At 33.5% G+C, this 15,652-nt stretch overlaps 1 protein-coding gene across 1 annotated transcript in view; it reads left to right on the forward strand.

Moving 5' to 3' along the window:
* Positions 1-15,652, forward strand: part of LOC101982181 (dystrophin-like) — a 681,579-nt gene that overhangs the window by 643,904 nt on the left and 22,023 nt on the right. The window contains exon 12 of the mRNA XM_013354813.1: positions 12,582-12,732. Within this exon, the coding sequence (XP_013210267.1) occupies positions 12,582-12,732 (151 nt within the window). The remainder of the gene's footprint in view (positions 1-12,581; positions 12,733-15,652) is intronic.

Genomic DNA, 15,652 nt, shown 5'->3' on the forward strand with positions numbered 1-15,652 from the left:
AATAATCACCAATCTGATAATTTTTCTGAACACATCTCTAAAAGCACTTTTTTTTGGGATTCAAAGAAAAAAACAAAGTGCCACTGATTTTAAAATGAAACAGGATACTGCATGCTGACATTCTTGAGCTAGAAATCTGTTGAAAAATGAGCTAAATGATCTTTGTTTTGTTTGGGTTTTGTACCGTATAATACCCTGAGGATAGTAGGAGGCAAGGGATAGAAAGGAAGAAGAAAAAACAAAACTTCCAACTGTGGAAGCACAAAAAGACAACTGGCATGGGGACAACAGAAGATTTTCTCCTCTGTGAATAAACTAATTAATTTTATTGAAAAAAAGCAACCTGTAGAGAGCAGAGGAGATTTACTGATATTTCCAGGAGGAATAATAAAGATAAGCACAGCAAGTTCCAAAAGCTTCTATGATAATTGTGATTATGACTTGCAGGGGAAAAAAACAAAACCGTTATGATAGTTAAGGGAAAGTGAAAGCAAGCCAGTAAGGGGACCAAGAGAAGTTATATCACGGTTAACATCATGAGCAGAAGGAGAGATATGAATGGTGTCTGGATTAAACATAAGGAATAAAATAAAAATTATTATAAATTACCATAAGTACTTTGAATGGAGAGAAAATATGTCTTTACAAATACTGGACATATTTCTCACCAATTAATTAACATATTGCATATTTAATGAGATTATACATACAGATGTAATCATTAAATTGAATTTTCAAGCAGTGAACATCATAACATGCATGATGGCAAACTCCTTGTTTTCATTGCATTTAGTATTTATTTATTTACTATACATTCTGTCTTCAGATTTATATCAATTTGGAAAGAAGAAATATTTTAATTTCCTTTAAAGTTTAAAAACATTGTTGCTAATGTTGCATTCAATCCCTGCATGTTAATGATTTCTTCCACAGGTGATTACTGAAATAGAAAGATTCTGAAAAAGTAAGAATTTGTAATAGGGATAATACCTGATAATCGATAACTTGTTGGTTGGATTATAAATAAGTCTCTGACACATTTTAATATCAAATGAGGTCAAGTACATGTGACCATGATGTTGTTTTTCTAACAATAATGAAAACATTGTAGACTAATGTGTCAAAATATGAACATCAATGATTATACTATTTTAAAGTCTGCCACGCATAGAGTTTTAATTATAAAGAGAAAATTGGAATTTCTAGAATATATATAAACTAGAGTATAGCATTTTTGGAAGATTGCTTTCATCTGAAGATAAATAACACTAATTATCAAACTATGTTTTTTCATGCACTTATCCATCTAAATGATATTTATTATCTACTATATTCCAGTACTGATTTAGTTATCAAAAGACAACTCTGTCTTATGAATATTGTAGTAATATGAGCGGTGGGCTACTTCCCGCTACCCTGCTAGCTTTACCCGAAATAATTACACGGAAACTGTATTTATTTAAACACTGCTTGGCCCATTTCTATCTAGCCTCTTCTAGGCTAATTCTCACATATTAATTTAGCCCATTTAAACACTGCTTGGCCCATTTCTATCTAGCCTCTTCTAGGCTAATTCTCACATATTAATTTAGCCCATTTCTAATCATCTTGTTGCACCCCAAGGTGCGCTTACCGGGAAGATTCTAGCCTACGTCCATCCTGGGTCAGAGCCCCATCGCGTGTGTCTGCCTGGGAGAGGGGAGGATGGCTTCTCTCTGAGGCGTCTGCCTTACTTCCTCTTCCTCCCAACATTCTGCTCTGTTTACTCCACCCACCTAGGTTCTAAGCTATGAGCCCAAGCAGTTTGTTTATTACTCAACCAATGAAATCAACAGATTGATATATGACACTCCCACATTACTTCCCCTTTTTGTGTTTAAACAAAAAAAAGGAAGGCTTTAACTTTAACATAGCAAAATTACATATAACAAAACAGTTATCAAGTAAAAATTATAATAATCTTCATCATAACTAAGAAGAACAATAACTAACTATTCTTTAACTCCATCAAAGACTCCAGAAAGATACAATATTACCTAAGCAAACAAAAAGTAAGCAGCTTTTAAAACTCTAGAAATGACTCTATTATTATATAAGTAAATATGATTATAGAGTGTCAATAATATACATACCTGTAGAAGAATGGTTAAATTTAAATTTTAAAAATCACAGTCATATTTTTGTTATAATGTATTTATTTTACATCCCAATCAAAGTTTCCCTCTCTTCCTCTCCTTCCATTCCCTCTCCCTACCCCCTGTATTCGCACCCACAAATCCACTCCTCCATTTCTGTTTCACAAGGACAGGTCTCCCATGAGTATCAACATAACATGGCATATCATGTCGCTGTAAGACTAAGCACTTCCCCATGTCTTCAAGTTGGGCAAGGTAACCCAGTATGAGGAGTAGGGTTGTCAGAAGCATAAAAAGAGTTGGAGATGGCCTCTGTTCCCACTGTTAGGAGTCCCACAAGATGACAAAGGTACACAACAGTAAGATATATGTAGAGTGCCCAGGTCAGTCCTATGCAGCCCCCCTGGTTGCCAGTTCTGTCTCTGTGAGGCCCTATGAGCACAGTTTAGTTGGTTCTGTGTGTTTTCTTGTGGTTCTCTTGCCCTCTCTGGATCCTCCAATTCTTTGCTCCCCTCTTCTTCAATATTCCCTGAGCTCTGACCAATGTTTGGCTGTTGGTCTGCAACTGTTTCCATTAGTTGTTGGATGAAAGCCCTCTTATGACAACTGGACTAGACACCGATCTATGAGTATAGCAGAATATCATTAGGCATCATCACATTGTCATTTTCCCCTTTAGCTATGTTTGGTTCTATCCTAGGTCTCTGGGTCATGCAGCCTGTAAGTCCTGGTGAGAGGCATGTCAATGGTGGCTTCATTCTTCTGGCATGAGTTTTAGACTACACTGGTAATTGATTGGCCACTCCCTCAATCTCTAGGTCATTCTTACCCCAGCATAGTCCATAGGCAGCACAGACTGTAGCTCAAAGGTTATTTGACAGAATTGGCATCCCAGTCTCTGCACTTGTATTGCCTAGTCACAGGAGAAGGCCAGTTCAGGCTACATGCCTGTTATTGCTAGGAAATTTAGCGTGGGTCATCCTCGTAGACCCTTGGGAGATTCCCTTGTTCCAGGGTTTGTAACTAACCCCTAAATACTCCCCTTTTTCCAGTCATTTCTTTCAGTGCTTTCCTCCTCCATCTCCCCAACCTGATCACTTATTTTCCCATCCCCACTCACCTGCAGTTCACTCACAAAATATCTTAATAGTTGTCTGTGTTTTGTAGTTGCATCTGCAAATTTGCTGATCTACTTTGTGTTTAATCAGGAAGACTGCATTGCTCCTTTACTATCGGAGGCCCTGGAAATATACAGCATATGGCAACTGATGATTCAGGTGTCGACCCACTTTATTTCTTCCCTGGAATAGCTTTGGGTGTTTTCCCACCGCTTGTGTTTTTGTCTCATGAAAATATTCCATCTGCTGGTCGCATATTTCTGTGGGTGGTCAAGAGGATGACTTTTTGTTAGCTATATAGTTTTGAAATATAGAATATATACTGAGACATGCTTCATAACTGGATCTATTTGTCCCCCAAGGACTCTGGACACTTAACAGCCTGCCTCGTTCTTTTGCTCAGACTAACTGCACCTCAGAGCAAGTTGCAACTAGACTGAAGGATTTTTGTAAATAGATCATAAGTTTGAAACCTTACAGCTATGTACAAGGTCAGAGCCACAGATGTCCAACCAAGGTTACTAAGGAAAGTATGTCAATTCCTTGCTTGCCAGTCTACTAACAATAGAACTATGTCTCCAAGTTTTTCTTGGGCACTGTACCCCCCACCAATCTGGTCGTGGTCTAGCTCCTCTGTCCTTGGGATCTTATATTGCCATGGCAATGGCTCAGTTCCCTAATTGCGTACCCTAGAAATGTGATTTTGATGAATGATAAGGCAACTCTTATGATTTATTTGTCACTTCAAGGATCCTGAAAAATAAGAGTTCTTAGAATAGAAGAAGCTAGAGAAAGAAGCTTGGAGGAACTAGCAGTAGGAAAGGACTAATAGAGTGAAATCAGAACAATAAAGAAACTGGTGTAGAAAAGTACATAGTAAAGAATTCATTTCACCTCAGATTTCTCCCAATCCTTGCACTCACTGTAAGCCTTTTTCTGAAATCTGAAGGCGCACTGAAGCTGGAACTCAGAGGCCTCTGGTATGATCCCATAATGTATTTAGATAAGAATCTTTCAAAGCTCCTTTATTATGTTACTGCTACTGTTTGAACTTACGGTTTCAAAATGTAAATGAATTTGTTTACATTGTATCTTTAATCTTGCTCTGGATACTAAATAATTATTAGTTTCTTTACAAAATTATTCTACGTATTTTTCTTGTAATTTTATTTTGTTTGAGTATGTCATCCATGAATATAATCCTTTGATCACATTGACCTTTCTTTCTTTCCCTTCACACTTCCTCCTCTATTCTAGCCATGTTTTCTTCCCAACTTCACATACACTTTGAAAAATTCACTTAATTTCCCGGAACATATATCTGTGCAGAGCTATCCAGTAGAAGATAGGCAACTTATCAGTGACTGCATCTAAAGAAAATGGGTTTTCTCCAAATGGGCAATGGCTTCTCAGGTAGGGGTGGGATATTGTCAGCCACTCCCATATCCATACTGGAATTTTTACTGGCTTGATCTTATAGAGATTTTGTACATGCAATCATAACCACTGTGACCTCATATGTGCATTGGCCCTTACATGGCCAGAAAACACTGTTTCATGACTACTACCTCTGACCCCTACTTTTTCTAACTCCTCATCTGGCATGATCCTTGAGTCTTGGGGAGAGGGATTACAGGCATTAAATAATTGCCAAGCAAGACATATAAGATCATAAAATGTGTCAAAGAATTAAAAACTGATATGTTATTTTGCTCTTAAAATCCTTTAGAAAAAAACTCTATTTCTCATATACCATTACCTGGGAAAATAAATTTAGTACAGTTTTAGTGTAGTGTTTAGGTTGGAACCTTTATTATCACTTGTTTGAAGGGGAATGGCGTAGGTAGATTCTTTTATAAATATCTATAGTAAGATTGTACAATAAACAGTAGACCATTTAAATAGTGAAATATAATGGCAAGTATGAAAATTAGCAGTACTGTTGAGGACTATAGGTGGCTTGGTCTCCATTTTTTCCCTAGTTCAAAACTGTTGTGTAGTCATTGGTGCAAAAGGTATTACCAAAAGGGAAGGTAGAGTAGCAGTTTTTGAAGGAAAAGACTCTTCATATGATTTTTAGGGTAGCACTTCCTTATTTCATTCCCAAACAGAAACCCCCATAGTAGTGCTCTCTAAAGAGGGCTACCTTCCTGTGTCATGCATTGCTTGCAGATCTTATAAAGGATGCCAAGGACTTGAAATGAAGGTAATCTGCTTATTAAAATGAGAAAGTATGAGAGGACAGGAGGCACACTTTCAGAAATTGAAAAATGGTAGCAGAAGGATACTGGTGCCACCTGTAGTACTGGTAATGGTGACAGAATAGGAATAGCAATGATGGTGGTTATCTTATAAAATTTATAGACATCACTTGCATCTGGATACTCATTTTGAAGGACATATTCTTGGGGCATTCATTGTGCTTCAATGAATATTATAAATCATAGTAGATTAAAATAGTGCTATGTATAACACGACCTATTTATTACTAATATGCAACAAGAAAATCTATGTCTAAATTTGTATATTATTAATACATTTATTTTTAAAGTTCAATAATTTTTTTTCTTATTTTAAAGTACTGTTTGCCTGCTTAAACTTAAAATGTACCATGTTTTCTGATTTCTACACAAAAAATTCTCTACCTCTTGTACATATGTGGTCATTTATAACATAGCCATAGTTTTGAAGGAAAAATAAGTTTCAAAGTGTATTATAGTTAGTATCATAAGTAAAGTTCATGCCAAGGAATTATAATTTCCACTTTAATGAAGAGATCGTACAATCCCTGTTAATACCAACTTCAATCAAACCACATGACTTCTGTTTCTATTTTTCATTATTATAAGAAGTATCATAGAAAAATTGGGAATATATATCCATATCTATATCTATATATGCATTCATACAAACAGTCATATACAAACAGACACATACACACACTATACAGATACTAGATATTATGACAGCCAAGCAGGCTGTGATAGGAAAATCAGCTGAGTTCCCTCTTTTCCATTTCTACAAACAGCCCTGCCCAATGACTCAAGAAATACTTAGTTATGCTATGTGCTAAGTTTAAGGGATGCTACCCTGATCTTAAGTGTGTAGCAGTGTAGGAATTTTTAATTTCCATTTTAGAGAAAGTATTATAGATAATAAGTGGTACATCTTTTTAGTAATCATTGCCTATTTTCGTGATACTTACAGAATTTATCTAACTTTACAGATATCCATTATACAATTATTTGAAATATATAGCAATCTAACCATTTGTGTTATATTTTACAAATAAAAGTTAAAAGAAAATATATAGACTTGATAAATCCTGGAGTAGTTCAATTCAAAATTGTGAAGATCAAGCGTTTATGAAGGCAGCTTCTGTGGGAATTTCCTGAAGTTCATGATTATTTCCTATATATGGTTCTTTCTTTTCCATATAGTTCTTAGGAAAGAAATACAGCCAGTAAAATGATGTAACATATTCTGAATTTATAGATTAGAAAAGACCCACCAGTGATGTCCCCTAGTTTAAGCTGACAACAAAACCTAAAGACACTGAATTTTTTGATTGCATGCTTTGCTTTCAAATGAATGCTATTTAGCGACTGAAATCATACTAATGAAATTGAAAATTTATTTACTTACTAACAAATGATACCTTGAAAATCTTAGCAAAATAGTTGTATTGGGTAGATTATATAGTCTTAATTTTAGCTAAACATTTACTTACATGCAACTAGAAGCTCCTAGAATACTTTCTTTGCTTAAAGTATAGTTAAGTTACCCATTTGTCAGTTATTCCCTTCATTGTCTATTAGGAAATTTATCAAATGAGATGTTTCACTTTGGATTTTATTCATATTATCATAAAGTTGAACTAGTATAATTCATGTCATTAATGATTCAGGATACAAAATATGGATTAGAAGTCTGACAAAATTTTTCAAGCATGGTTCAACCTTACACTTTAACAGTGCAATCAGAATTTGTGATGTCTCCAGCCAGAGACTCAAATGAATAACCAGCACTGAAAATAGCCTTCTTGTTCTCAGGGTAGTCATTTACACCCTTTAGACTTCAACCACTGGACCCCACAAATGGCCATATTTGAAAGACTAAAATCACTGTTGGGTATAAGAACTAATATAAATCACATGCATGGAGACAGGTGATTTATGGAACCTCATATTTATTTATGTTTATCTACCTATAAACTGCTTATACTATAGAAGACAACATTTACAAAATAGGAAGTTTAACTACTTACCATTTGACTTTGAAATATACTTATACCTTGAACAGCAAATTATATTAACCATATGTCTGACAATAGAAATATTCTTGAAATCAATCTTATTGATGCATGCCATTATACTAGCCATATTAGCAGTGAAACAAAGTATTTCAGGCAGTAGCCACATGTGGAACTTCAACATATATAAATTAATAAATATAATATACCACATAAACAGACTGACAGACAAAAATCAAGCAATAATATCACTAGGTTCAGAAAAGACTTCAACTAGGTCGAATATCCCTTCATGATAAAGTCTTAGAGAGATTAGGGATATACCTCACCATAATAAAGGCAATTTATGGTCTGTGTTTAATGATCTAAAGGGTTGAATGGTGTTTGCACCAATGAAAACTATTGAATTCTTAAACAGACTTTCAATATTGTCAGGATCATCTTTTGGCCTTCATAAATTTATCATATTTCTAATATATTCTTAGATATATATGCTCAATCTTTTGTGAATTAAATGACAACTTGAAAAAAATGAAAGTGAGGGTAATGAAAACTCTTTTCTATTAGTGATAGATTTTCACTTTGTAAATTTGACAGTTTTTTCAGATATATCCCTATCTTTAGAATGTTACTTGAAAATATTAAAACATATCATTACAATTATGCCTTTATTTGGTCTATATTGTAATATCCATGGGCAAAAGATTCAAATATTAACAATTTTATATGGTTCAAATTAATAAAATGTTTTCCTTATAATAGAGTGAAATGATTCAAGGTTAAGAGCACAGAATTAGGTCATAGTATACACTGCTGTATTTTGAAAAAAATGTCACTTAAAGCAAGGGCCTTTGGGGTCTTTGTACTCATCCAGAGTTTGAGAAATTGTTAAGTAATTTCTCTAGAACTCACCTTAAAAGGAGTTGCGTTGATTTTCAGTAAGAAAGAATCTTACCTGTATCCTTGTACAGAGTCTAATTTATGAGATGACAATACTGGTTTCACCTAGAGAAGCTTTTTATATTTCAAGCTCAAACTTGTGATATTTTCTTTTTTATTTATTCTTCTCTCATATATTACCTCCCAACTGCAGCTTTTCCTCCTTTCTCTCCTCCCACCCTCCTATATCCCCTCTCTCCCAGATGAACTTCTCCTTTCCCTTTAGAGAAGGGGAGCCTTTCAGGGATATCAACCAGACATGGAATAACAAGACTATGTACATCCCGTAATATTAAGACTCAAGGAGGCAACTCAGTAAAAAAAGAAAAGTGTCCGAAAAGCAGGTAAAAGAGTCAAAGACAGCCCCTATTCCTACTGTTAGGAGTCCCACAAAACAGCTAGCTACACAGTCATAAGAGATGTGTAGAGGGACCTAGGTCAGATAAATACAGGCTCCCTGACTGCTTGTTCAGTCTCTGATCCCCTATGGAACCTGGTTAGTTGATTCTGTGGGTCACTTGCTTGTGGTGTCCTTGACTCCTATAAACCTTTCTTGCCCTCTTCTGCATGATTCCCTAAACACTACCTAATCAAACCTGTGAATTCAAAGCAGTATTTTTAGGTGGTGTGTGTGTGTGTGTGTGTGTGTGTGTGTGTATTTGAGAAATCATACTGAAGATCATGGGTCAGCTAACACAAATGTCTGGCTGCAGGAGTGATAAAAATTGCATAAGGGAATGATGGGAGTTGGGTATGAAGAAGAAAAGGTATAATGCAGTAACTGACAAATTAGAGAATTTGGGGTTGGTGTGTGAAATATAATTAAGATTTAAATTGAAAGATTTGTGCCATATGGGTAGGCAAGTTTGGTGTCCTCAACATGGTTAGATATTATCAAAGAGTGGTCATGTCTTAAGTTTACATATGGTATCTAATTATTTTTAACTATTGGCAATAATTGGATTTATTTCCTATTAATGAGGCATATATATATATATGTATATGTACATATATATATATACATATATATATATATTGTCAATATCTAGCCAAGAATGTGGTAAAGAACAAAAACAGTACATGGTTAATACAAGTTACTCAGAACATTTTCTATTATGGGATATATTATTCTATGTTTTTATGTATGTCTAGGCATTATCTTACCATAACCTTTGCTCGCTTGTGTTTTAGATTTATTATAAGGTTAATTTCCAGTTCATGTCACATGAAATTTCTATCTTATGGAGCTTAGGTCAGAACTCACTTTTAGGCCATTTATGTTTACTTGGCTCTGTGGTTTGAGATAAGGATGGGGTAAAAATTGAATAGTCATATCAAAATAAATTCACAGAATCTCCTGTGCATTTCCTGTTGCTTTTTGGAGAGCTTTTATGAGTTGTGTCACAGATCAAAGTTATCTAGAACATTAATCTAGATAATTAATCTAGAACATTAATTACTTCCTCAAAGAACCATCTTTTGTTTCATTTATTCTTTGTATTGTTTGTGCTTGCTTATTTCAGGTTTATAGATTTCATCTTTGAGCTTGTTTATGTCTTGTCATTACTCCTTTTGAGCATGATTTCTTCCTTTTGTTCAGGAGATAGCAGGTGTGATATTAAGTTGCTAATATAACTTCTCTCCATTTTTTTACTTACGTAGGCACTTAATCCTACGAATTTGCCTCTTAGAATGTATCTTCACTGTGTTCCATAAGTTTGTGTGTGTTATATTTCATTTTCATTTAATTCTAAAAAACCGTTGATTTCTTTCTTTACCCGTAATGATTGTCTTATCTTATTTTAATTGTTACTTATGTACTTATCTAATTATATTTAAGCTACCTTTTATTAATTACTATCACATAGTTTTCTGCCTAGATATTAAACTCAGTAAGTACTTGCTGAATGAGATATATGTGTATAGATGAAAATAATTAAACATTTTTAAATGCAATTCTTTCTTGCCTAACAATGATGCATTATTAAAACTTTTATTTAAATGAAAGTAGTAATTTGAGATGCTCTTCTTTTGTTCAAATTGTGAGATCTTTAATCTAACCAGACAAACTAAATAGAAAAAAAAAATCAAGGAAAGATACTGAGGACCATTATCATGAAATCATTTTATCTGTCATTTCTCAAAAAGACTACAAGAAAGGGAAAGACTTATATTGTATTCTTTTCAGTGCTAAGATGGTATTTATTGTATAAGATGTTTAACAAAGTTTACTTTTCTTTTTACTGAAATTTATGTCTTTTCTCTGTTGCCCATAAAACAAAAATATGATCCTCATAGATTTCAGACTTCAGTGTAAGTGGATAAATACACCCCTGAGATGCTAGAGGTCAACACATTGTGTAAAATGAATTATTTTTAAAACCCAGTGATATGTATATTTTGTGTTTATAGATAAAAATTTCTGGTTAGGAAGCCATTAAACCAAAAAACTAAATTACTAACTCTAGTTAGTATTAGCATATTATTGTTTCTAAAACTACTTTAAACATAGATTTTGTAGAAAACGTTTATTTTAAATACTTACATTTGAGCTGCAAGATTTTTTTTCTGAATTAATGGATGAAATTGTGTCAACATGTGATTTCACCTTCTCCGCACAGCTTTCTAGTTATGATAAGGCAGTAATTCATGTCTCTCAAGCTAGAAATTGAAGTGAAAGTGTCTAGGACATGATTGTAGGGTAAAACATAGGCAGTAAACGAATGCCTTTTGACTATAAATCTACTACTCAGTCTATTATTTAATGTGTCTTTGAAGGAAAACACTCATTTGTGTATATTTAGGCATAATAAAATATTGAAAAAATTAGTGGTTCAATATCACTGTTAATTTTACAAATCTATACTACAGTTTCTATATCAAATGATATAGCTAAATTACTCTTTAGGCTATATTCTGCTAGAACCACAAGTTTCTCATAGGAGTCTACCCTTTAGTGTTATTTTTACGTGATATTTAACTGTTTCATAGTTTACCCTGTCCTCTTGTGGAGTGAAAATCCAGGGCAAAAAACACTTCAGTTTCTTTCAGCTGAAACTTAAAACCAGTTCGTTATTAATTCTGTCACATTATGATGGTTGGAAAAAAATAAAAATAAAGATAAATATTTTGATTGAAATGACCTACACTTTATTAGAAGGATGGGGTAAAGTTTATCAGTGATTACTAAGTTATAGTTACATAGGAGAAATAATTTCTGGTGTGCTATTATATACCCATGTGACTACAGATTACTGTAACATACTATTCATTTAAAAGTGTTAGAATAAAGGAATTTAAGAGGTTTGCCATTTAAAACATAAAACTATATGAGGAGATAAAATATTCAACCATATTATGCAATATGCAATTACATATATGTTGAAGCACCAGATGCTGTCTCATAATTATACATTATATGTGTTTATTTGTATTTCACAAATTAAAAAAGAAAATGGGTAGTAATATTTACTGTATATTCTAAATAACAGGAATATCAAACATGATATGCATTAACTTACTTATTAGAGTTTCTGCTTTACTTTAAAATTTTATCATTAATATTAATTTTTGTTATTATTATTAGTGTGTGTTTGTGTATGCATGCATGAATATGTATATCTGTGTGTGCACACACATATGTATAGGTGGGTATGTATATAACATCATATGTTTTGTGTTCAGACAACAGCCTTATTGAGTTGGTTTTCTCCTTCAAAATTTCAGTGAATTCTGGTGATTGAATATATGGTTCACCATGATTGCAGGGCAAGTGCATCTACTCACTCAGCTACATTACTATCACAGTTTGTTTTATTTAGTGTGCTATCATTTGTTAGCTAAATGAAATTTTATTGAAACTGATATCTATATGTATACATACATATAAATATAACTTGCATTTGTATACACACACACACATATATATGCATATACTTATATCTTAAGGAACAAAATAGCTGCACTGTAACCAGTAGAAATAATAGCTTTAGAAATTTTCCTCCTGTAGTTTTTAATACACTAAGATGCAAAAATTTAAATAGGCCATTAGTTATGTCTGTTTTATGTTGATGTGTCTTTTTAAAAAATAAACAGCTTTAGTAGAGATCATAATAGTTATTAATTTTTATTTTTTAGTTTACACAAAGTTCTAATGGATCTCCAGAACCAGAAATTAAAAGAGCTGGATGACTGGCTAACAAAAACAGAAGAGAGAACAAAGAAAATGGAGGAAGAGCCCTTTGGACCTGATCTTGAAGACCTAAAATGCCAAGTACAACAACATAAGGTTTGTAGATGTTATGCTATTTGCTTTCTGGTCTATAAAATGCTATATGTGTATATATATATATGTGTGTGTGTGTATATATATATATATATATATATGACATTTTTGTGGGACAGAAAGCTTCTAGTCAATAATTTAAATTGACCTATAATGTTTCATTCATTTTTGCACTGTTTTTACTAAGTTCATCTCCAAGATATGGGTGTTGTCAATGTGACTTTAAAAGATGGGAGTTTAAGAGTTGATTACGCCTTATAAATAGTTCCCAAATAATGAAAGATATTTGACTAATATTGTCATAAAATTCTGAATAGATTGTCCATTACTGGAATGTATGACATTTCCAATGAGCATGAAATTGCTTTATGAAAATAATCTAGAAGCAAAAAAGCAAATGATTATATGCAAGTTGATTGTGCAACATGTTATTTCGCAAGCATATTCATGTACAATGCATAAGGAAAATAGAAAAAAATAAGCCCACTGGCTCAGGGCAAAGACAATTCTAAATTTTAACCATTTACATACACCTTGGCAGATTCGTGTTTACAGACTTAAAACACCAGAAAGACACATGGTATATTAAATTTAAAGTGCAAAATGAAATCATTTGTGTTAGACTTCCATGTCTTATTTTTTTAGGTAAATTAGTTCAAATAAATCGATAATTGAAATAATCATTGATTCATTTTATAAAGTATAAACCAAAAAAATGAAAAAATTCCTTTCAACAGCAAAGTAAATCATTAACTTTTCTCTTTTTGCATTGCTACGTTTCCTACCATATATAATACTTAGAATATTTAACTATCAGTGAACAGCCCGAAATCATTGAACTATCTTGATTTCTTCTGTTGTAGTTGTTGTTTTAGACTGTTTTCCTTTTATTAAAGGTAATTTTTTTTCAGGTAATATATCTTGATTACTGTTTCCCCCCACTCTACTCCTCCCAGTTCATCCCCACTTCCCTTACCATCTGGATGCACCACTTTCTGTTTCTTATAAGAAAACGAACAGGTCTATTTTCTTTTACATTATTATTCAAAACTAGTATCAACCTCATAGAATGACATAGATTACACAGGTACTGCACCACAGAGCCACATCCAAACCCCAAAATTTCTGTTTCTTATGGATGATACAGATAGGAAAATTAATGAAATGACATCAGTGTTGTTAATAAAGATTGAAATTCTGATCTGATTAGAGAGTGCATATTCCTTAACTGAAAAACAATATAAAATATTTGAAAATCTTGTAAGTTCACTGAGGATGTTGTAGACACACATGTACAATTTGTGAGCACATGCTTTGATATCTTCATTCCAGCACCACTTCATTATAAGGTATATGAGAAGCTCCACCAGTGTAAGATGCAATCAAGATCAACAATTTCAGCGAAACTTCCAATTAGCAATTGAAAGTATATTGGCTGTTAGTATTAAATTCAGCCAACTGGTCAATTCATACTGCTGTGAATATTTTAGTTGATTGCAAATTTTGAAAAAAAAATGGTAAAACAAAAAAAAAAACCTTCCTATTCAATCTTTCCAGAAGTTCCTTTGAAGCGAGCATTTAGATTTCCTTGAGAACTCATTACACTGAACTCTTGAAATATGTCAAAAATCATCTGGCAAATAATCTCTGTCAGAGATGTAGAGTGTTTTAGTCATGCTAATAAGGAATTTTATCTTTTTTTTGTAGGGATATTGTTGAGGAGGAAGTGTGTTCTGTGGGTTGGAGATTACATTAATTTGAGAGGAATTTTCTCTTGGAAGGGAATTTCCATCAAAAAGAAAAATTATCACTAAAGAATTGTATCCCACAGCAGTCAGGCTGACATGGAGTCTCATTTACTCAGCTAGGTTACCAAATCTTTTCAGACCTAGATATTTGAACATTGCTTCATTGCCAGCCTCAACAATTGTTCTCACAGGTCATTAAAATATGAACCTTTAAATGTAATGCACACTATGCTGTGCTCAGACTCCAGTGGATGTTCTGTGCTAAATGCTAATTAATACAAACCAAATAACCTATTAGAAGGTCAGTCACCTATCCTTTACTTGAAGTTAATTTCAAACATTTGGGTTGCCAAGATTGTGAAATATCCTTATCTGATGACCTTTAAAAATGATCTAGATATTCATGTAACAGAGAAGGTTTGGTGTAATCCTGCCAAAGGAACTGACCTTTCATTTCATTCCACTGCATCCCAATAGCTCTGAATAAACACTCATTAAAGCTTCTCAGTGCAGTGAGGAATACAGAGAGCAACTGTCTCTGAAATCCTTCTCAAGTATCTCACAGTCCAGTATAACCAAATAGAGATAGAAAACAAGGAACCATACATGAGGCAGAATGAAGTAGGTGAGCCTTTTGAATAAAGGAAATGAGGTTGGGAAGGGTAAGGTATGTTCGATCTGGATCATGTGTTAAAGATCTACATCAGCAGAGCTAGAAGATTCCTGTTTCAGGAATGTGTGGAGTATTATACATGACACACAGACAGGTTCAGTTTTTCTATTGCTCATACGGAAACCTTCTGGCTCTGAAATTAAAGTAAAATGATTAACAATTTACGAAAAAACCCTTCATTTTGTCTGGTAAGAGGAAATGATATCACAGGAAAGTGAGAGGCAAAACTACATCTTACAAGTCTATTTTAGCAAGGATGCACAGCCTGAAAAATCTATGAACGGGGTGTAAGAAACATTTTGGAGCTCAACAGCTGAGCCAAACAGTCCTAGAATTAGAGAATGAGAAAAGAGCTTTAAATAACAGATTTTGAGACTAGGAAAGACCAGAGTTGGAAATAAGAAAGTATGCAAGATAGACAGAGAGAGAGAGAAAGAGAGAGAGACTGAGACAGAGACAGAGAGAGAAAGAGAGAGAGAGAGAGAGAGAGAGAGAGAGAGAG

The sequence above is a fragment of the Microtus ochrogaster genome, unplaced genomic scaffold, assembly GCF_000317375.1.
Source record: "Microtus ochrogaster isolate Prairie Vole_2 unplaced genomic scaffold, MicOch1.0 UNK71, whole genome shotgun sequence".
NCBI classification, from domain to species: Eukaryota; Metazoa; Chordata; class Mammalia; order Rodentia; family Cricetidae; genus Microtus; species Microtus ochrogaster.